Source organism: Chlorocebus sabaeus, chromosome 17 (genome assembly GCF_047675955.1).
Source record: "Chlorocebus sabaeus isolate Y175 chromosome 17, mChlSab1.0.hap1, whole genome shotgun sequence".
Lineage (NCBI taxonomy): Eukaryota > Metazoa > Chordata > Mammalia > Primates > Cercopithecidae > Chlorocebus > Chlorocebus sabaeus.
The window spans coordinates 51,622,526-51,646,113 of record NC_132920.1 but is presented as its reverse complement, the minus strand read 5'-3'; the positions used below and the strand labels follow the sequence as shown (position 1 = coordinate 51,646,113).

Here is a 23,588-nt window from a genome sequence, read left to right as displayed (position 1 = left end):
GAGCAGAAGGTTGAAGACAGAGTATCTCTGATTTCCACCCCAACTTCACCTCACCCCACCCCACCACAGTAGGTCTTGCTGAGAGCCAGTTTTCACTAATAAAATTTATTTGCTCTTTAAGTTTTCCATGCAGATAGAAATAATTTCGTCTTCTACAAGGTAAACATTTCAGATCTGGTGGAATTGAAAAGCAAGAGTTGACATGAATAGGAGTGATCTCTTAATTGGGAAATTTCTGTATTTTCTTGACTTTTCTCCTTTAGCTTGCATTTAAGTGTTGTAGGAAAAAAAAAATTCTTTCACATACCTAACTGGGTATTGGAAGCTGTTAAATAATGGTAAAAACTGGGATGAATGGAGGGAACTTTTCTCCCCCATTTTTTAAAGTTTGGCTGTAGGTCCTTCTGCCTGCAGGCTACAGTCACATTAGCAGTTGGAAATTGGATAACGACAGCACAATGACAAATCCAGGTTGCTTGCAATAAGTTGCTAATCCCTTTGCTTTAATATTGGAGCAGCATGTAATGATGTTTGGACATCACTCCAGTTTACTGACGACCCCACTGGGGCCAGCAATAGAACCTTACAACTGTCTAACAAGGCGTCAGGTGACTCCCGTCGTCACAGCAACGGACACTGGAATCTAATCTTCCCTCTATCCCTTCTAGCACCCAATAACGCCTAGATTATATAAGTGGCCCATCATTGCTTGGTAACTTGAATCAATTAACGTTAATTCGCACAATGCTATGATGTATTGTGATCACTTTCATTTCAAGGAAGGGGGAGAAATTGCTATAAGTCACCTAAAATGAGGTTGTCTGTGGTGCTGAGGTATTAATTGGGTGTCCATATTAAATGCAAAAGGAGCCCCATCGTGAAAGGAAAGTGGATGAGTGACTCTCTTGGCTGCTATTGACCTATCAGAAGAAGACAGTGCCCTTTTCCTTTGCTTTTATCTATTACAGTTTTCCCTATTGCGTGTCAAGTTGATGTATTATAAAAAATTCATTTGGTGACCTTTCACCCCCTTAGCAGATTAAACAATTTCACTTCGATGGCATCATTAACAGGACCCTGCATTTAATGATGATTTCTCTAAAAGGCCACGGAGATTCGATTTTAAGCTAACAGATTTATTGCACTATTATAACATATCGTAAAAAACTGTACCACCTACGGTCAGGTTTTAGGACAGAAACTGCTTAAGAGTTTATGTGGAGCTTAAAGTGGTATTACCTTGGGATATGCTGCAGCAGCAAGTCTGTGACCTCCAGTGAGATGCTGTTTACATTTAACAAGAGATGTTTGCTCACAATAAACTTTAAAGTGTGTCAGGAATGGGTCTTTTAGCGTGTGTTCAGGCAGTTGGTTTCCCTCCCTTCGTCTCTAGACATCAATGTACTTATGTCAGAATCTTTGATGGAGTCTTTCAGTTTCTTTAACCCAGACTGCTTGCCTGCATCCTAGCCCCCATCAGAAAGAATTTAAGGAAAAAGATTAGGGGAGAAATAGGATCTGATAACAACGTTAGAATTTTCTGATAACCTGGAACCCACAGAAGGATAGAATTAATAGCATGGATTTTTAAAATCTGGTTTAAATGGTTCCCTTTAAAAAGGGAAAGGAGCCCTAGCCACTCAGGCTAAACAAACTAAGAAATGATGTTGGGGCTAGTGTGTGTTGAATTTCCAGGAAGTGATTCCAGCCAAAAAGCCAGGGTCTTCGCTGGTAGATGACTAAAGAGCTTCTTAGGACCACGTATTTGCACTCTGCCCGCATTTCCTAGGATTCCTAGGGGAGAAGAAAATTGCTTCCTACGGAAACTTCATATTTAGTGATCGCTTGTATTTGCTCTTCCACTATTTCTTCTTTCGGAACAAATCTTCGCTTTTTCCTGACGTACACCTTCGACGTTAAATAAATACTTTATCCTTTCCTCCTCGTGTGGGGAAGGGGAGGTAGTTAGGAGATAGAATAGTTGACTTATAAACATTAAATGGGAGAAAGCAAAGTAGGCTTTTTAAAAAATAAATAAGTAAATAAATAAATAAATAAATACCTCATGAGACCTGGCCCAGGCTATTGAGGATAACTCATCAAGGAATGCTCTATGTCAGGGTCCTATATATGATATATGATGTCCAGGTGCCTCCATTTAGTTGCCAAACATCTGTTGCATGCCTATGATGTGTAATACACAATAGACTTAATGGGACAATAGGTGTATAATTTTATTTTAATGATGCAAGCTCTGTCATCAAAAATGCCACAACTCTGAGTGACATATGTTTTACACTGTCATGAATTATATAACTATTTTGTATGTGTTCCATTTTGTTGCTAAGTCATGTCAGCACTTAGTATGTTCAAAGGAAGTGAGAAGCAATATAGCTCACTGGTTAACTACTCTAGATCTCAGTCAATACTTACCATTTGTAGGCCCTTTGGCAAGTTATTCAAGCCTTTTTGGACCTCAGCTTCTTCATATATAAACAAGAGTACCCACCACATAGTGTCATTTTAAAGATGCAATGAAATTATACATGAACACTTTATCATGGAACTTGGTATACAGTACATGCTCAGTAAATGGCAATAATAAGTATTATTCTCCTCAGATGCTTCATGCAACTGAAGTAAATTAATTCATTAATGCTATTAATAGTTATTGAATCCATTTAGTACAAGCACACTCAGAGAATATAAATACGGTTTGTTGTGAAGATTAAACGAGCTCTTCTGTGTAAAACAGTGGTGTACTGGAGTTTGCTGTTGGGTGTCTCTTCCCAGCTCTGCTCAGTGGTATTATCTTGTCATCTTGGAATTAGCTATGGTGGTAGTATTTATATCATGGAATCGGAACACACCCACAAATCAGGGCATTATTTGGGAAAGCTGATTTAATAGCTTACTATTGGATGTGTCCATGTCCTCTCATTTTAGTCTGAGGCTTTTATTATTATTATCTATATGAGTTTGAGGCTAATTTTCACTGAGACTTGTATTTTTTGACTGATTTTAATAAATGATAATAAAAATATACACTCATAATTTGTGATTTTCCCTACCACCCAGTCCATTTTCATTATAGCTAAGAAAACATATCAAATACATACATAATTAACCTTTGCTATAAAGCCATGTTCACTACACAGTGTATTATTTTCTAGAAACACAGACAAATGCAAATATTTTCACTGGTAATAATGGATTGTGCAAAATTGCTGCCATAGGGATATGTGTAATCCCAAGGATGTATTTTATTTGTTTTTATATCTGCCAGAAATTCAAGCAGTTTTAAAACTGGGAACTTGATATATATTCGGCCCTATGTACTTTCCGTCCTAGTCCAGCCCTCAGATGGAGAAGTGGGAAATGAGCTTCCAGTGCAGCCACAATTGGTATTTTTGGATGAGCAGGTAACGTTTCACAGGAAGCAATCTGTCTAGAGCTAAGTAGCATGTAGCATTCAGTCTGTCTTTTAGAGTGTGTCATCATTGATCCAGATTTACAGAGTGCCCACTGTGTGCAATTTGTTGCACTTAAGAGCTTCTCACTACTTTCACATTTTTCCTTCCACTTCACAGCCTGCCTTCCTTCTATTTTCTCTGGATATTCAGAATTTGATCAAGGGTAAAAACAAAATTCTGATACTTTTCCTCCCCAACCAAATTCTTGAAGCAGGTCTGTCACATCTTCTCTGAAATCTAGCCTTCACAAAGAAGTAGATCTACATCTGAAGAAGTTTTTCATATGTTAATGAAGGAACTTATGACATTATAGATGCATTACAGTTTTATGTTTTTTAAAATAATCTCTCTTATATGTGGTTAAGTAAAACAAGAAGTTTCTGTGCTTAATTCTAATTTCAGGCTTTGCGTCCTGATTCTATTTTATCTTTTCAGTATTTACAAAATTCACAATGAACTATGATTGTTGAATTGGCTTTCTTCTACTTACAAATGCATCCCCTGACATGTTTGCAGAGAGAAATCTGTGGCACTGAGGTCCACACTTGGAATCCTGTAGACTTTGATCTAGTCTGGCACTCACCCAGCTCTCTCCTGTTTTCTTCTCTTTACCTTTCCTTTCTTATGAACCTTCAGCACATAGTACCATTCTTTTCTATAAACATAGTTTTCCTTTCCTCTCCTCACTGTTTTGCCCCAACTTGTCTTCCAATAATTTCCCTACTCATATATAAGTTAATTCTGATATATTCTTAACATGAGAAAGACAACATTTATTTATCACTTTCTTTCCTTTATTTCTACTGAATATGTTCTTCATAACAGCATATATCTGAACCATCTTCTTTTCTAACTTCACAAAATTCTCTTCTGAATCCAACTTTTTCTTTCTCCCTCCTCCTATTCCCATTTCTAGAACCGACGAGTGGAGTCCCTGGGGCCCCCTTCAGAGCCATGGACAATTTCAGCTTCCCTGGAAGGAGCATCAGACTCAGTGCTAAAAGGTAGGTAAAGTATCTGTAAATTTCAGGTATCTGTTACCACTTTATCTGCACATAAAATATTTGCACCCATTAGGAATTCATAGCAAAATTGGTAATACTGAATTTCTTCAGTAATTTGGAAGGAAACTCCTTCATCCCTAATCTACAGTGTCAGTGTCTGTGAAAAGGAAGATTAGGCTGGCAGGAAATCCTAAAGTCACCACCTTTTCTCTCCCTTCCCTTTCACAATAAAGCAACATTTTCAACATATCTGTATCCTTAAGGTAGTGTAAGGAAAAGTGCGTGGCATTTTTGGGTGAGTATCAAATCCTAGGTTTTCTACAGTCCACTCAGTGCCCCCATGACACACTCTTGTTTGGTACAGTATTATGGACTGGGCCAGGGAGCAATTTACCAAGTACAATATGATTTCTATGGGGAAATAGAAAGACTTGCTCTCAGTGGTATGAAGAATAAATGTGATGATAAATGCAAAAGCATCTGACCCATAGCAGCCCTGAGTTAGTTTTTCTCTTTTTGATCTTTGTCTATCCTTTTTGCCTTCCTGTTCTATCCCCGAACCACTGCCAGCTCCATTTACTTTCCTTGAAGCTTGTCTATATGAAAATCTATTTAAAATGCAGATTTCTACTAGGCCCAAGATAGTTTGGCTACATATTCTGCAGAAGGACCCAAGAATGTGCATTTTAGGGCCTGGTCTAGAGAGAAGCAAGCAGGTATAACATGGTTTTTATGGGAAAAATAGTTTCTGAGTTCTAAATTCCTATCTAACCCCCTCACACACAAAACCATTGAAATACACCCTACTCAAGGAGGCACATATTTCTTTATTATGAAATAGTTCAATCATTGTGTTTTTATGTTGTAAAACAGTACAATATGTTACCCACAGAAAATATGTTAAGGAGAATGTGTCTGCGAAACAGAATTAGGACAAAGGAGCCTCATGACTAAGGGAGATGAAGGGAAGAGGTAAAGTGAGAGAGGTGCTGGAGCCAGACAGACAACAGAGGACTTTGGGGACCATGGTGGGGAGTTTGGGCTGCACTCTCAGTGAGATGAAGAGCCGTTGGAGGTTTTAAGCAGGCCAGTTCCAAGGTCTGACTTGCATGTTTAGAGGACCACTCTGCTCTGTGGAGGGTGGATTGGAGAACCGCAAGAGTGAACCACCTGAGCCAGTTAGAAAGTGATTGCAAAAGGCCAGGCAAGAGATAGTGGAGATCACAAGTGGATTAATTCAGAATGTCTTTCAGAAGTTGAATCAGCAGAATCTACTGGGAGCAAAGAAAACAAGGACTTAAGGACAACTTCTAGGTTTTGATTTTGTTATATTGGGTGGATATTGGTGTTATTTACTGAAATGGGGAAGACTGGATCGGGAGCAAAAAGCTAGAGTTTTTATGACGAGAAACATGAAAAGGTAAGTACAACCTGGCTGCTGGGCCAAATTAAGACTCAGGCCCTTTTGATTTCAGTTTTAAGGCAGCAAACGCAAGAGATTGTGTTTTACAGTTAATATAGTTTGTGTTCCAGGTGTCACAGGAGAGTTTTTTTCCTCTTACCAGCCTCCCTCCAACATAACCCATACATTATTAATCATGCTTCCTACCAGGAGCCTTCTCCCTATTGTGTGCAGTCAATCGCCCAACACATAGATCTCGCCTGACAGCCTCCAACTCTTTGTGCATAGGGGTTGCCTCTCTGCACAAGCGGCCTCACAATGTCACAGCACCTTGAAATTCTTCCTCTGCTCATGGATAGGATTGTGTATTTCCTTCTCATCAGAGGGAGTCCCAATCATGCACAATATTACAGTCCAAGTCTGGGCTTCACCTTGAGGTGAAGAGAAATTCATTTTATGTCAACCTGATATAACCTAGAATAGGAGGGTTCAGTGGAACATTTTAAAATCATCTCCTATATTTGGTCAGGGAGCCAGAGATTACAACAGCCTGAAAAAGAGGATCTGTTAAATTTCTTTAATCTCTCCCACTAGTTTCAATGAGAAAATTTTAAAAATGTCCCAAGAATCCAAACGGATTAAAAATGATTTTTAAGGTAGATGGAAAATATCCTCAGAAAGGAAAGCATTCACTCCCTTCCCCACAACTTCTACATCAGACAGTTTTCAAAAATCCTTACAGGGTCCCAGTAAAAGAATAGAGCCAATGGGTTAATCTTGACTCCTTGAATTCAGAATTGTTGAATAATTCTGACCAAGAGCTAGGACTCAAGCAAATCTCTACACTAAATATCGTGTTGCTATTTTAGATGAGAAAGAATTGACAAATTCTTTGTGATTTCAAATGTGATTTGAAAATAATGTTTTCAGGCTGGGCATCGTGGCTTGTGCCTGTAATCCCAGCACTTTGGGAGGCTAAGGCAGCTGGATTACTTGAGGTCAGGCATTTGACACCAGCCTGGCTAACATGGTGAAACCCTGTCTCCACTAAAAATACAAAAATTAGCTGGGCATGGTCGGTGCGCTCCTGTAATCACAGCTACTTGGGAAACTGAGGCATGAGAATCACTTGAACCTGGAAGGCAGAGGTTGCGGTGAGCCAAGATGGCACCACTGCACTCTAGCCTGGGTGACAGAGCAAGACTCTGTCTCAAGAAAAAAAGAAAATAATGTTTCAAAATATGCATACTCTACAGAGATATATATCAGTAATGATAAATTTTTTTAAAAAAAGAAAATAACAGTTATTTGTTTTAAGCACAGTTATCTATTATTACCATGATATTTGCATATTATAATAGGGGAATAAGTAGGAAATCTTGTTAACTTTTGCAAATCCTTCTTTCTAGAAGTGTGATTTCAAGCACTGGCTTTTTATGCAGTTAGTATTGTAATTATAATGATGCATCCTTTGAGATTTGCCAGTAACACATTGAAAGGAAATTTCATACCAATAAATCACTGAAAATTATAAATTGATATGGTGTGTATGTACTTTTGTATAATTGGGCCAAATATCCCCATTCTTATGCAAATTTGAGGATGTGTTTACCACTCTTCAAAAATTCGGTTTATGGGCCAGGCGTGGTGGCTCACATCTGTAATCACAGCGCTTTGGGAAGCCAAGGCGAGCAGATCACAAGGTCAAGAGATCAAGACCATCTTGGTCAACATGGTGAAACCCCGTCTCTACAAAAGTCTACAATTTGACTTTTTACTACTTTGACCTGTAATTTTTGTAAAAATACAAAAATTAGCTGGGCATGGTGGCACATGTCTGTAGTCCCAGCTACTCAAGAGGCTGAGGCAGGAGAATTGCTTGAACCCAGGAGGTGGAGGTTGCAGTAAGCCAAGATCGCCCTCTGCATTCCAGCCTGGTGACAGAGTGAGACTCCATCTCAAAACAAAACAAAACAAAATAAAATAAAAACAAAACAAAACAAAATCAGCTTATCCAATTTCCTGTGCACCTGATGAATCAGGTAAGGCATTTCTGTTGGTTTTGTGTTGTCAAAATGTTTTTTCAGGCTTGGAAATGACTCATGTGCCAGCTCAAACATCAGCCTACCTGCAAAATCACTGACTTCCAAGAATAGGCCATGATTTTACAGTTATTTCTTGCTCTACTCTTGCTATGAGTCTAAGCTCATTCAGATGGTTCCCATAAAATATACAAAATGTTCAAATGGATAGGCATAAGTTAATCATAGATGTGCCTTGTTTTGCATTTATTATTGGCCTAAAACCATTCCTATCATTGGTGCACGCTGCCTACCTTTTCTGATGACATTGTTTCTTAATTTTTTGTTATTTATCTCTTAAGAAACATATAAAATTGTTGTAATAAAGTCTCCAAGTTAATGAATAATCATTTGATGTTGTTTTCAATGAATAAATCTCAGATCTTAGTTTTTTTTTTTTGATGTCACCATTTAATTTAGCTTATATATTTTGTTTCTGGCAAAGCTACACCTCATCGATTCCAGAAAATGAAATTATCCCCTTCTAAAACTTTTCTTAAGGAGGGCGATTGACATCTCGTGATTAAACATTTCATAGCTTCAAAACCCTTACTTTTTAAAGCTTGCTTCGGCTTATTGCTTTCTTATTAGAGCAATAAATTTTCCCACTCTCTTTTCAATTTGACTTTTTACTACTTTGACCTGTAATTTTTTTCCTCTATCTACTTACTTATTAAGACGCCAAATGTTTTCCAGTGAGAACACATGGACACAGGGAACATAATGCATGTGGGGCTTAATACCTAGGTGATGGGTTGATAGGTGCAGCAAACCACCACGGCACACGTTTACCTATGTAACAAACTTGCATGTTCTCTACATGTATCCCGGAATTTAAAATAAAATAAAATAATTAAAACAAACAAAAAACAAAACAAAACAACAAGACTCTAAATGTTTTCAGCCTGTCCACAAAAGTAATTTTCTACCAAACTTCGAGGTCTTGCTCTCCTCAGTACCCTCTCCATGTTCTCTTTATACAATCCAAATGTAAAGGCCCAGGTAATGTTGCATATTTTGTCACAATCTCCCCATAGACTCTCCAGACTTTCCCTTCCACTTACACAATCTATCTTTTGTTCACTTTGTTGAAAGTAACACCTGTGTGGCTAACTCATATTTTTGCTCCTGGTCATTTTTTTTTTTTTTTTTTTTTTAAATGTGAACAGTACAGTTAGAAGCTTCTCGGGCTTAAAATCCCAAGGAATGAGGACAGACCAGAATGGTCCTTGTACAAATTTGTAGACATAAGGCATGCCATTAAGAAAGTAAGAAAATGAAGTGAATTTATCCAAGATTGCCCACTGTGAAGATGAAACATTCAGAATTGCATTCCAAACTACCTGTTTTGATGCTGTCATTCTGTTCATTTTTCAGTGCCATTTTGCTACTGTTGGTGTTTTGGTATAGAAAGTGCTTAGGATATGTAACAGTCACTCACCTTCTGATCTTAAAATAATACAGCAGCATAAAAATATTAACTTTTAGCTTTTTTTCATGTTCTAGTAATATTTACGACAGATACTCTCACATGAATACTGGAACTCACCTCCCCATCATCTACTCCATACGTTACCCATGTTCTTCTATTCCTTACCCATACTCCAAACCATACTCACACTTATGCCTTATATTGCTCCTCCATACCTTATCCATACCTAGGACCCTACTTATACTCCATACCGCATGTATAGTCCATACCTTACTTTTTGTTTTTGTTTTTGTGTTTTTTTTTTTTTTTTTTTTTTTTTTTTTTTTTGAGGCAGTCTGGCTCTGTTACCCAGGCTGGAGTGCATGGTGCGATCTCAGCACACTGCAACTTCTGCCTCCCAGGTTCAAGCGATTCTACTGTCTTAGCCTCCTGAGTAGCTGGAATTACAGGTACCCATCACCATGCCTGGCTAAAATTTTTGTATTTTTCGTTGAGACAGAGTTTTGCCATGTTGGCCAAGCTGGTCTCGAACTCCTGACATCAGGTGATTCGCCCACATCGGCCTCCCAAAGTGTCGGGATTACAGACGTGAGCCACTGTGCCTGGCCCATCCCTTACTTATATCCCATACCTTGCCATACTTCATACATTACCATACCCAGTACCTTACTCATATTCCATGCCTTACCCATATTCCATAACTTAGACATACTCCATGCCTTATTCACACTCCATATGCTACCCATAGTCTATACCTTACTCATATTCCATACTTTATACATTCTTCAGACCCTTACTCACACTTCATTTCTAACCCATAGTCCATATCATACTTACTTATACTCTGTACCTTGCCACACTTTGCACATTATTCATACCCAGTACCTTACTTATGCTCCATGCCTTACCTGTTCTCCATACCTTCTCCTATATCATACCTTACTGAGACTTTATATTTTACTTTGTCCCACTCCTGACACTTATTGCACCTCATCTTTCATTATTTTTCTTTCAGTAACCTTAAGGATGTCATACCCCACCAGCTTAGAATCATGTTGTGGCCGTGCAAAGTGAATGAGGCATGAAACTACTTACTCTTTACTTACTCTTTATCTATCTATCTATCTATCTATCTATCTATCTATCTATCTATCTATCATCTATCTATCTATCTATTATTATACTTTAAGTTCTGGGATACATGTGCAGAACATGTAGGTTTGTTACATAGGTATACATGTGCCATGGTGGTTTGCTGCACCCATCAACCTGTCATTTACGTTAGGTATTTCTCCTAATGCTATCCTTCCCCCTTGCTCCCCACCCCCTGACAGGCCCTTGTGTGTGATGTTCCCCTCCCTGTGCCCATATGTTCTCACTGTTCAACTCCAACTTCTCCCATGTGAGAACATGCGATGTTTGGTTTTCTATTCCTGTGTTAGTTTGCTGAGAATGATGGTTTCCAGTTTCATCCATGTCCCTGCAAAGGACATTAATTCTTTTATATGGCTGCACAGTATTCCATAGTGTATGTGTGCCACATTTTCTTAATCCAGCCTATCATTGATGGGCATTGGGGTTGGTTCCAAGTCTTTGCTATTGTGAATAGTGCTGCAATAAACATACATGTGCATGTGTCTTTATAGTAGAATGATTTATACTCCTTTGGATATGTACCCAGTAATGGGATTACTGGATCAAATGGTATTTCTGGTTCTAGATCCTTGAGGAATCACCACACTGTCTTCCACAATGGTTGAACTAATTTACACTCCCACCAACAGTGTAAAAGTGTTACTGTTTCTCCACATCCTCTCCAGCATCTGTTGTTTCCTGACTTTTTAATGATTGCCATTCTAACTGGTGTGAGATGAGATAACATTTACTCTTTTATTCCATGGACACCAAGCCACACTCAAGCCAACTAGCTCACTTGGATCAGTATTGTCACTATTACCTTTTCTAAGAGATCCAATGGGAATGTGTGAGGACTATTCTGAGGGTGTCTTATATACACACATTTTTTTTATGTGTATGAGTCATGAAGTAGGGAAGAAATCACATGTAGTTTTCTGTTTTTAGCATACCCATGTCACCAAGATACCCTATTTTATATGATTGAAAGTTTCTCTTGAAGCCATTATGAAATACTACTTTTTAACTTCAGAAAGAATGCACCAAAAGCATTTGGGATAGATTATCTAACTTACTGTAAGTATTTCCTGGAGAAAAACAAAATAGCAACAACAAAACCATATCTGTGTATCTCCTCTAAATCTTTTGTTCTGCAATTTAACTTCATATTCTTTTTCCTTTAGTAGACTGTCCTCAGTGACAAGGCAGCTACAACCTATTATAAAAAGTGAATTTATATACTAAAGGACCATTATTTACAGATCTTCAATATCCTTTAACATTTATGGATCGTAGTTGCACAAAAAAAGTCCTTAATACTTTTAAAGATAACATCTCAACATTAACGATATAACAGTTTGCTAGTACGCATACCTAGGAGCGAGTGGGATAGCTGTGGGGATAATTTGGGCTGCAAAGGTATTTTAGAAACTGTCTATCCTGCAGAAACCCATTCAGATATCATTTCCTGGTAGTTGTGTAATCAATTCCGAAGTTGCTTGAGCCCAGCACCCCACCCCATCCCAAGTCCCCCAGCCAGTATACTGTTTATTCCAGCTTGATCAGGGAGCCTGTCAATTGCATCTGTATATGTCATCATAGCTATTCTGAAGATATGATGAACCCTGGAGTAATGTACTGTACTTGGCAGCAACTGCCTCAGCTTTTGGGCACATATGCTTCAAATCTGAGAATATCATAGATATATATGGGAATCTTTGTAGAGATCTCTAAGGCAAGCTGGTATTTAACGCAAAAGTAAACGCATTTAGAACTAAAGCACTTTCCATTAGGCAATTTGGCGGCTGTTCTACGAGGCCAACTCACTGTGCTCTACGGACACATTTCGATTAAATGCTGCTTTGTATTCTTCCAAAGATGGGAACAATAAGGACGTTTGTCAAAGGAAAAACTGCAGCAAATGATTTCATGTTGAACATCTGTACTCTGCAGTTCATTGTTTGCAAGAGTTTATTGACCATAATTTTGATGCATATAGGTTTTAAAGAGTATAAACTGCATTTATCTTGGGCGCCTATCATTTATTTGAGTCTTGGCTTATTTATTTTCATTTTAGTGGGCATTTTATTTATTTTGGAACTCAGAAAAGATGAAGTAAAAGATGTTTCTCAAAAAAGAAGTTTTAGTTAGCTCTGCAAAATTGATGAAGAAAGTGTTTTCACAAAAAGATTAAGCAATTGAATTTAAAAATGTAACACTAAGCACATTATATTTTTATGACACATTTCAGCCTTAGAGATCTCAAACCAACTTATAAACTTTCAGACCACTTCCATAATCCTTTGTCCACCGTGCCAATCATATTGACATTTCCAGAGTAAAGTCTAGCAGCTGTTAATTAGGCACATAATTTAGAGATGGTGGAGTCAAAAGATGATTAATGGTATTGTGAATGTGATACTGAGTTAAGCTGCCTTTTTTCACTTTATAAATGGATGATCTACTGTTAGAAGATGCAAGGTTTTTTTTGTTTTGTTTTGTTTTGTTTGCATAAATCAGAGTAGCTTTATCAGTCATGATTTGATAGATTGCCGTGGTCCTGATCCCTTGGCCTAACTCTACTGCCATATAAACTATAGATAACCTGAATAGAAGAAAGACAGACTGTAGAAACTGACCACCTAGAAAGATAATAGAATTTCTTTCTTTATATATTATACATTTAATAATAATATAGCCAATATATTGTAAAGAATGCAAACTTTGAAATCAGGTAGATTTGGGCTGTAACCCCAGTACCACGTAATTTAGTCTTTTGTGAGCCTATTTCCTAATTGCTAGAATATAGATAATAGCATATTTTATAGGGTTGTTGTGTAGTTTGTAGGCAATCGTGTATATAAAGAACAGTGTCTGGCATAGTGAGCTTTCAGTATATGTTAACTGTTATTATACTGTCTTGGATCATTTGGTTCTAAGTCTTGACTCAGAAAAACCTGATGGATTAGATAACCTCTTGGAGTTAAAAAAAATTGTCCTTTATTGTCCAAATGTCTGCCTTCACAGCAGACATGAAGACATTGTTGTAGATTAGATAATAAACAGCTAATTTTTGTTTTGTGCTTCTTTGAAGGGTGCACCCAGGCAGAAACTCAAGATGGTTATGTGAGCTTCTTCAACTTGGCAGTCTTGATCTCTGGGTCAAACTGGCACTTTATTTTTACTGTCACTTCTCCTCCAGGTAATTTTATACAGTGCTTTTATTCTGTTTTCCTTTTTTTTTTTTTTTTTAAGAAGACAATCCGTTCTCCCTTTTGGGAATAGCTACTATAATGAATAAGAAGTCATCATAGTTTAGAAAATAAATTCACTTGACTGTATCATTAAGCTTGAGAAGAAAGAGCAGATGTAAAAATGGAAACCTCAGGATACTCCTGGTGAGCAAGAAACCAAATGTACATTTCCTTCTCAACATTGAAGTTTACTTTCAGTGTTCTACTTGTTTTTTTCCTTTATTTACTTACATGACATTTGGTTGGATATTAATAGGAGAATGTTAATTTATAAGAAAGACAGTCATGGGATGTTGAAATTTTAACTTTGGGTCCTGTCCTCCTCAACCCCCGCCAAATGGGGACAATACCCATCAACATCCTGGCACTTCAGAATAAGGGGTGTGTAAATTGCGCATTTGATCCAGTTCTTTTTGACAAAATATGTAAAAAAACACCCTCTGATGTATTAAATGTGACTCTCTTGAAAATATATAATGATCATTTGTCAACATGTTATTTAACTCACTAATGAGGAAATCAGAAGACAAGAAAACTAATTAAAAGAGCATTTGGGAGATAGTGATCATATAGCCCAGGAAGAAATGTTGGAATAAGTTTGCAATGGATACAGGGCAATAAAAGCAAAATTTTGATAGTCCGATGTTTACAGATATCATTTGCATCCTTAACTGTATAAAAATTGTTTCAGCATGTCAATCTTCTACAAATAAACATGTCTGGGTCCTAATAAATAATAAATAAATAATAAATAGTAAGTGAAACAAATGTGTGTTTGAGAGAACTTAATAAAACTTTCAATGGGCCTTTTGAAAATGTTCCAGTATGACACTGATAAGATCTGTAATCATAATCATTTTTCCTTTAATTCTAAGTTTTGGATTTTTTTTATTTTTATTTTTTTGAGATGGAATCTCGCTCTGTCACCCAGGCTGGAGTGCAGAGGCATGATCTCGGCTCACTGCAACCTCCACCTCTCAGATTCAAGCAATTCTTCTGCCTCAGCCTCCTGAGTCGCTGGGATTACAGGCATGCACCACCACACCTGGCTAATTTTTGTATTTTTAGTAGAAATGAGGTTTCACCATGTTGGCTAGGCTGGACTTGAATTCCTGACCTCCTGATCCGCCTGCCTCCGCCTCCATAAGTGCTGGGATTACAGGCGTCAGCCACCACGTCCAGCCTGGATTGTTTTTTGACAAAAAGACTATCTTCTGGGGTCAGATAATATTATTGCTCCCTGGCTATATGATCATTATCTCTTAAATGCTATTTAAACCAGCTTCGTGTTCTTCCTGATTTCTTCATTAACGAGATAAATAACCTGTTGACAAGTGCTCATTATATGTTTTATGAGAGTCACATTTATACTTCAGAGAATGATTGCTTAAATACTTGTTAAAAAGAATAAAGTCACATAAGCAATTTACACACACTTTGTGTGTCAAAGTGTCCTGATACAAGTACAGGTTCACAACAAATGTGTAGTGTCCTTGACCGTGGGATTCCCAGTTCCCAGGCATTGTGCTATAAGCTTGAGTTTTTGAACGGATATGTTTTAAAGGGTGAGACAGGCAGGAATGCATATTGTGTTCCAGATTTGTCTGACATTTAAAAGGCCTTTGTCCTTTAATTACCTCAGTCATTAATTAAGACTAACCAAATACATTATCAAGTTCATTTTAAGGAAGAGGTGGTAAAACCAAATGCGAGACAGAAATTTCTTGGTAACTCCTGTAATTTTGAACTAGTCTTGGTGTTCACACTTAGTAGACTACTGCTTTATTGTAGTTTCTACTGACAGCCTGTAAAAACAACTACCTGAAGAATCATCTGGAAAGTTTTCCCTTAGTGTTTTTCACTGAATTATTCTCCGTAATTTTCAAGATCAAGTCTATAAGATGAGACTCTTTCAGATGAGATTTATAAAAGTTTAAATTCGGAGACAATAAATGGAGGATAAAAAGAAGGGAAAAATAGTAAAGATATGCACTTCTGTGACCCCTTATAGACATCATGCTGAGTAATGGTACACGTCCAGAGAGTAACTCCTTGTTTCCAAGTATATCAATTTCAAGTGTTAGAATGTTTGGGAAAGCGGCGTATATTCACACATTTCAGCCAATCAATGAAATTTCTTATTTCTAATAGGCTTCAAAATAATAGCATTCTTTTATGTTATTGTTGGTTCTTTTGTTGTTTGTGTGTGTGTGTGTTTGTTGTTGTTGTTGTTATTTTTAGAGAGGGTCTCACTCTGTCACCCAGCACCCAGGCTGGAGTGCAGTGTCTCAATCATGGCTCATTGCAGTCTTGACCTCCCAGGCTCAAGTAATCCTCCTACCTCAGCCTCCCAAGTATCTAGGACTACAGATGTGTGTGCCATCACACCCAGCTAATTTATTTTATTTCATTTTTTGGTAGAGATGGGATCTTACTATGCTGCCCAGGCTGGCCTTAAACCCTTGGGCTCATGCTGGCATTACAGGCATGAGTCCCCATGCCTGGTCTGTTGTTTCATTCATTCATGAATCAAGCAGAGAATCTGTGATCATTTCCACTATTTTCCCTCATTTCTCCAATATCTTAGAGAGAAGAAATTATTATTCCTATTTTAGAAATACAGAAAATAGATCTGCCCAAGTATTTATGCAATCTTCTTAAGTCTGATATGTTATCAAATCCAGCTCATTTATCACGTCTAAACTTCCTGAGACACTGCCAAGAGATAAGGGTTTCTGTAAGTTTGTAGTACTGACTTTGTAGCCAGCCTTTCCACATTCACTATCATTATCATGGTGTAGGCTGTGGCTTTTCTGACCATTTCTTGGTGCCATGGGGTTCTCAGGAGGACCCTCAAGGGCTGCTGGGCTGAGAAGAGATCAATGTAACCAGGCATCACCCACAAATCCCCCCCACCACCTTCACCACACATACACTTAACCAGAGAAACTCTACCTGTGGTTGCCAATTCCTTGGTTGGAATATTCTCCCTCCAGAAATTCACATGGCTCACTTAACTCATTCAGATTTCTTCTCAGTATCTCCTCCTCAAAGAGGCCTCTTTTGGATCACTCAGTCTATACCATCCCCAATCCTCCCCACACCTCCAGTCATTCTGTCTCATAAACTCACTTTAGTTTTCTTTATGAACGTATCACTCCCTGGCTTTATAGTGTCTACGTGTTTGTCTACTGTCTGTGTGGTGGGTCCTCCACCGAGACCAAAGTTCCAAAGGGACAGAGATTCTGCTTAGTCTGGCATTATATCCCAAGGGTGTAGTAAAGCCTGGTGCATCATAGCTACAAATAAATATTTGTTTATGAATAAGTGAGTATATTCAGATTATTTTTAAGATTGCAGTTTTAGAAAATGTTCTGCTGCTAAGGTAATTGAGAGCCAGTGGTTTCCACCCTTACATTTAGATAATTTCACCTTGTCGCCCTGACTTTAGCTTCTCTGTCATTTTTGTGTTCTATACAAAAATGGACTGACTATATTTTATGTGGCTAATGTCACTTCTCTGTTTAGAAGCTCCCTTTCTAGGCTGGATGGGGTGGCTCATGCCTGTAATTCTGGCACTTTGGGAGGCTAAGGCTGAAGGATAGCTTGAGACCAGGAGTTCAACACTAGCCTGGACAACATAGCAATACCCCACCTCTACAGTAAATTAACAAAAAATTAGCCAGGCATGGTGACACACGGTTGTAGTCCCAACCACTTGGCAGGCTGAAGCAGGAGAATCATATGAGCCCAGGTGTTCAGGGCTACAGTGAGCTATAATCGTGCCAGTCATTGCACTCAAGTTTGGGTGATAGAGACAGACTCTTTCTCTATGAAAAAAAAAAAAAAAAAAAAAAAAAAAAAGCCTCCTCAGATACTTCCCCCCTCCAGGATGCTTTCCCTAATCATATCAATGGAAAATAAATATCCAAAGCAATTGATTTGCATTATTCTAGTGGCATGTGTAACATCCTGATTTGCTTAACAAATGTTTGTTATGTGTATCTTATTTCATTTACTAGCTTGTAAATATCTTAAGAATGGGAACTGGTAACTTATCAACTTGATCAAGTAAACAATTACTGAGCAATCATTGAAAAATGGATAAAAGTGTAAAGAATTTAGTTTTTACTTCTGTAAATCCCAAGTAAAATCTGTTCTCCCATCTCTAGGCCTGATTGAGCTTATTCATATGCCCATAAAAAGCAATTAATTGGTAACAAACAAGCCAAATATGGCTCAGATACATGATGTATACAGAGGAGATTTTGTTTTAGTAGCTTTGGGACCAAGTCAGTCAGAAGTTAAGAGATTGAAGATCTGACTGTGACTTCCAGTAAAATTGTCAGGTTCAGCCCAGTGAAAGCACAGCAAAGAAAAACACGGTGTTTCCTTGAGTACGTAAAATAAAAACTCTTTTTGCCTGAGTTATGTGGATGAAAGCAGAAGTTTGAAGTTTGCTTGTTTGTTTTGAATAAGCTGCTTTAAAAATGCTGGCTGTAACTGTTCATAAGCAAGTTTTTTCAAAAATAAACCTGTTTGTATTGAGATATGATTGACATATGATAAACATATTTAAAGTATACCATTTGATACATTTTGATGCATGTCTACTCCCATGAAAGCATCTTCATAATTAGAATAATGAATATATTCATCACACCCAAAATTAAAGGCAAGTTTTAAAACAATTTATTTTAAAAATTAATGTACTATAAAATTGACATTTTTGTACGTGGTTTTATTAATTCAAATACATGTATAGATCTATGTAACCATCCCCACAGTCAGGATAAGGACCATTTCATCACCCCAAAAATCTGTCCTCACATACATATAGCCTTTCTCCACCATTCATCCTTGGCAACCACTGATCTGTACTTTATCTCTATAGCTTTGTCTTTTCTACAATGTTATATGAATGGAATCCTACAAGTATGTACCATTCAGAGATGGGCTTCCCTTACTCAGCATAATGCCTTTTATGTTCATTCTAGTTGTTACAGGTTATCAGTTGTGTGTTTGTTTATATTCTTTTTTCTTTCCTTTCTTTCTTTTTTGGCTGAGTGGTTTTCCTTGTCTAGATAAACCATAGTTTGTTTATTCATTCCCCTGCTAAAGGACATTTAGGTTGTTCCTGGGTTTTACTATGTATAGAACTGCTATAAACATTTGTGTATGGGTTTTTATGAAGATAGGTAACTTTCTTTTTAAGATTACTTTATGCCTCATTTCATAAATAATAACGGGATGAGAAATTTTTCAGTCTCCAAAAATGGGAGGAGTTTCAGATGAATTCTTAGAGAGTTGGACTCTCTCAACAGGAGGATGCCATCTTGCCCCATCATTCATGGCCAGTGGTTCTATCTGCCATTGTTCTATTCCTAGTTTTCCAGATCACATAACTCTCTAAGACAATCTGGTGCTGCAGTAGGAGTCCCTATGCCCCTGTTTTGACGTGTTATATGGCACGTATTGAGTACATACATACATCAGAGCAAGTGATTTCACACATTCTGGAGCTGAGAATATTTTTGTTCTAATTAGTGAAACATGAGTGAAAGAAGCTGAAATTTTGCATTGGTATGGAAGGTAGGTCTGAAAATTAAAAGAGAGAATTGGAAGAATTCTCAATCAGTAATTGACAGAATTGGAAATAACTGTTATGTGTTAATGTTGGAATCTCATGATTCTCTAGCAATATAAATCTTGGATTTATAATTTATTTATTTATTAAATTCAATGAATATATATTGAACACCTACTATGTCACAGATAGTATTATAAATGAATTTATTTTTACTATATTTTAATTATATTAGCATCTTATTAACATATCATTGAAACATCTTCTTTTCCCCCCCATAGGAGTCAATTTTACAGCTCGATCCCAGTCATTTGCTGTCTTGCCTGTGACTAAGAAGGAGAAGTCGACCATCATCCTGGCTGCTTCCCTGTCCTCTGTGGCCTCATGGCTGGCTCTGAGCTGTCTGGTGTGCTGTTGGCTTAAAAGAAGCAAAAGCAGAAGTATGTAGATTTTTTTTTTTTTTTTTGGAATGAAAATTTCTGAAAAAAAGAAGTCATCAGGCATAACATATTAATGATTCTTTTTCTTTCCCCAAAGACAAATTTTTGTGAGCTTCTCTAAAATATAAAATTACACAAAGCCAAATTGTTCAGTTAATACATTAGAGAAAAGGATTGCCTAATCTTGAGTAATAATAGCAATAATCATAACACCTCATGTTTACTAAATACTCACTATGGAACACATTCTGAGCACTTCAGATAAAGGAATTTCTTTAATCTGCACAACAACCCAATGAGGTGGGTGATAAATATTGTGCCTGTTATTATGTATGTAGAGAAAGAGGGACAAAAAGTGTAAGTCACCTGCCCAAGGTCTCAAAATCATGAAGAAGCCAGGCAGTTTGGCTCTAGATCGCATTCTCTGAAACACTATACTCCATTGCCAGCTGAGTCTTCAAAAAGTGAGTTAAAGAATCAGGGAAAACCAGCACTTTGAGAGGCCGAGGCGGGTGAATCACCTGAGGTTAGGATTTCGAGACCAGCCTGGCCAACATGGTGAAACCCCATCTCTACTAAAAATACAAAAATTATCTGGGCGTGGTGGCAGGCGCCTGTAATCCCAGCTACTCGGGAGTCTGAGGCAGGAGAATTGTTTGAACCAGGAGGTGGTGGAGGTTGCAGTGAGCCGAGATTGCGCCATTGCACTCCAGCCTAGATGACAGGAGCGAAATTCTGTCTCAAAATAAATAAATAAATAAATAAATAAATAAATAAATAAAATAAAAAAAGAATCAGGGAAAAATGTCATCTTCTCCTCTTCTCCTTTAAAATGGGAGAGGGCTTAGTGTTTTTTTTTTTTTTTTTTTTTTTCCAGCATAGAAATTAAGTATGTTCCTAAATATTTCCCAGAAGTGGATGCTATTTTTTAATATTTTAAAGCTGGAGACTTGTAGTCACTGAGGGAAAGAGGCTTTGTAAATGAAGCTTCTTTCTATCTTAGAGTGGAGGAGACAGGAGAGCAGATCAGGCATTGGCAAATTCCTTATTCCACCCATTCCTCCAACCCTAGACCATCCAATGAGTGGAAGAAATATTTGTGTTACTAGGAGGCCCTACAAAACCAAAGTATAAGCAAGAGTGAAGTTTAAAAGAGGAAAAATAAAGAGAGACAAAGACAAAAGATCAAAATAAAGGTGAGAGAAAGTAGCATAGTCCCACTACTACAACATTCACTGGGCTTGGAACTCTGAGAGATGCTTGGGAAAGGAAGCTCCACTGGATACATTTTCTGTATTTGAACTGAGCTACAGCCTGGTATCCCTGCTTCTCTCTTCATCCTGTTGATCTGGACTGGACTAACTACAAGGCAGCTCCTTGTCTTTCTAAAGAAGAATGGGATCTTGACCTTGTTCTGCTTTGTGTTGCTGTGATTTGCAGTTTTTTGTTTTTCCTTCTTAAAGTTCTGTCTACATTCAGTGTGTGTAGTACCGTCTGCTTGTAAGTAGAATTTTCATAAATTTTTATCTCATGTAATCCTGTGAAGTAGGTGATTTGATTCTCATCTTCCATATTGTATCTAAACCAAGCAGCCATGCAGGGGTCTCTCCCTAAGGTCTAACCTCACTTTTAATCCTAAGCTCTAGAGATGGCTTTTTCTAACTCCTAAGCTCTGCTAACTCCACTTTTGATCTCCCAGCCCTAGACGTGGCTTCTTCCTGCATTTACAAATATATCTATTACTTCAGTGTCTTACTGTTGCTCTTTCAACCTTTCAATATCTGTGGACACACTACCTTGTATGATATCCCCATATTTTCTTTACTGGGCACAGACTCCTAACTATGTTAAACAAACAAAAAAGATGGAAAGAAATTACAAGGAACTTTATGAAAGTTTTACAGTAGTCAGATCTGTATAAGTGATTTGTATTTCCTTCTTTATACCTTCTGTATTTTATATTTATTAAGTCTCTAAAATTAGCATTCATTTCTTCAGAATCAGAAAAATATATTGTTCCACGACTTACTCATAAAAAAGGATTCTCTGGTTAAACTATATGCTCTCTGTGTCTGTCTTTTTCAATTTGGGTCTAAGGATCTTGCTGTACTTTCAACGATTGTTGAGAATCTAAACAACTTTTGTCTATGTGAGTTCTATATCCATTAGTATTTCCAAATTAGAAGTTTAAACAGAAAATTTTAAATTTACTCATTACCTTATTTAAAAATAATATATGCATTGCATGTAAACATAAAATTTTAAATTAAAAAGTTGTAGTTTCAAACAATATATAGTGTAAAGAGTGTGGCATTCTTACAAATCTCTTTAACGTCTTCCTTAATAGGCAGCTGGAATCTCTTGGCAGCTTCTGTATTCGACCTATTGCAATATATTGTTTTTGCTGAAGTATATGAAGAAAACCAGCCTCAGTCAGATACACTGTAGAAAAGGGATGAGCATTTTAATAGCCTTTACAGATAATAGTGGACATTCTTCTTTCCTACTGCACCCAGACTTGACAAGAAGTAGTTACTTAAAGTGCCATCTCAATGTCCTTTTTGTACTTTGTTACATGAAAATCCACCAGTCTCATCATATACTTTGAATGGAGCTTTCATCCATGCGTTATGCTTTGACCACTTTGAAAATATTTTTTCATGGAGTCGTGAAGATCTTCTCGACATTGACGTATTTTATTCTACTATTCAAAAAGATCACATTTGTTAATAACATGAATCATTAAGAATTAGAAACCTGTGACGCTCATGCAGTTGATACAAGTTTTCCCAAATTCCAAGTTTCCCATGAAAGTTTGAATTTTATCACTGGCAACAAACATTGTAAGTTGTTTCTGTTTTACAAGCTCACTTCATTCATTTGAGAAAAAATGAAATCTACCAAATACACAAGTATGAATAACCATAATTTCTCTATCATGTTTTCAAGCACTTTCAAGTAAAAATGGTGTTCCATGAAAAAATAGCTAGTTCAGCTCAAAATTCAATTGTAAAATTGCTTTTTCTTGGGAAAAATCACATATGGATTTTAAATAAAATTTAATTCTCTTTACTGCTTTATCAAAGATATTCTTAAGTAAAATTGGCTTTTGTCTTTTCTCTTCTTGTTGGTTTTTTGTTTTGTTTTGTTTTACTGTGATTTTATTTCAGGGTATATCCCTCCTGATCATGCCTATCCAAAAATATATACCTTGTGGTTTTTACTTGCATTTTTCTAATGATTAGTGATGATGAACATTTTTTTCCACATACTTTTGGCCACATGTATGTCTTCTTTTGAGAAGTGTCCATTCATGTCCTTTGCCCATTTTTTTAAATGGGATTGTTTGCTTTTTTGATTTAAATTCTTATAGATTCTGGATATTAGACCTTTGTCAGATGCATAGTTTGTTAATGTTTTCTCTCATTCTGTTGGTTGTTTGTCTCCTCTGTTGGTGGTTTCTTTTGCTGTGCAGAAGCTCTTTAGTTTAATTGGGTCCTGCTTTTTTTGTTTATGTTTTTGTTGAATTTGCTTTTGGAGGCTTCATCATGAAAACTTTGCCAAGGCCTATGTCCGTAATGGTATTTCTTAGATTTTCTTCTAGGGTTTTTACCATTTTGGGTCTTACATTTAAGTCTTTAATCTTGCATATAGTGAAAGGAAAAGGTCAAGTTTCATTCTTCTGCATATGGCTAGCTAGCTATCCCAGCACCGTTTATTGAATAGGAGTCCTTTCCCCATTGCTTGTTATTGTTGGCTTTGTTGAAGATGAGATGGTTGT

General features: G+C 37.1%; 1 protein-coding gene across 1 annotated transcript in view; it reads left to right on the top strand.

Moving 5' to 3' along the window:
- Positions 1 to 23,588, top strand: part of PKHD1 (PKHD1 ciliary IPT domain containing fibrocystin/polyductin) — a 455,948-nt gene that overhangs the window by 419,401 nt on the left and 12,959 nt on the right. The window contains 4 exon segments of the mRNA XM_007972274.3: positions 3,287 to 3,422; positions 4,390 to 4,477; positions 13,621 to 13,728; positions 19,649 to 19,807. Coding sequence (XP_007970465.3) covers positions 3,287 to 3,422; positions 4,390 to 4,477; positions 13,621 to 13,728; positions 19,649 to 19,807 — 491 coding nt within the window.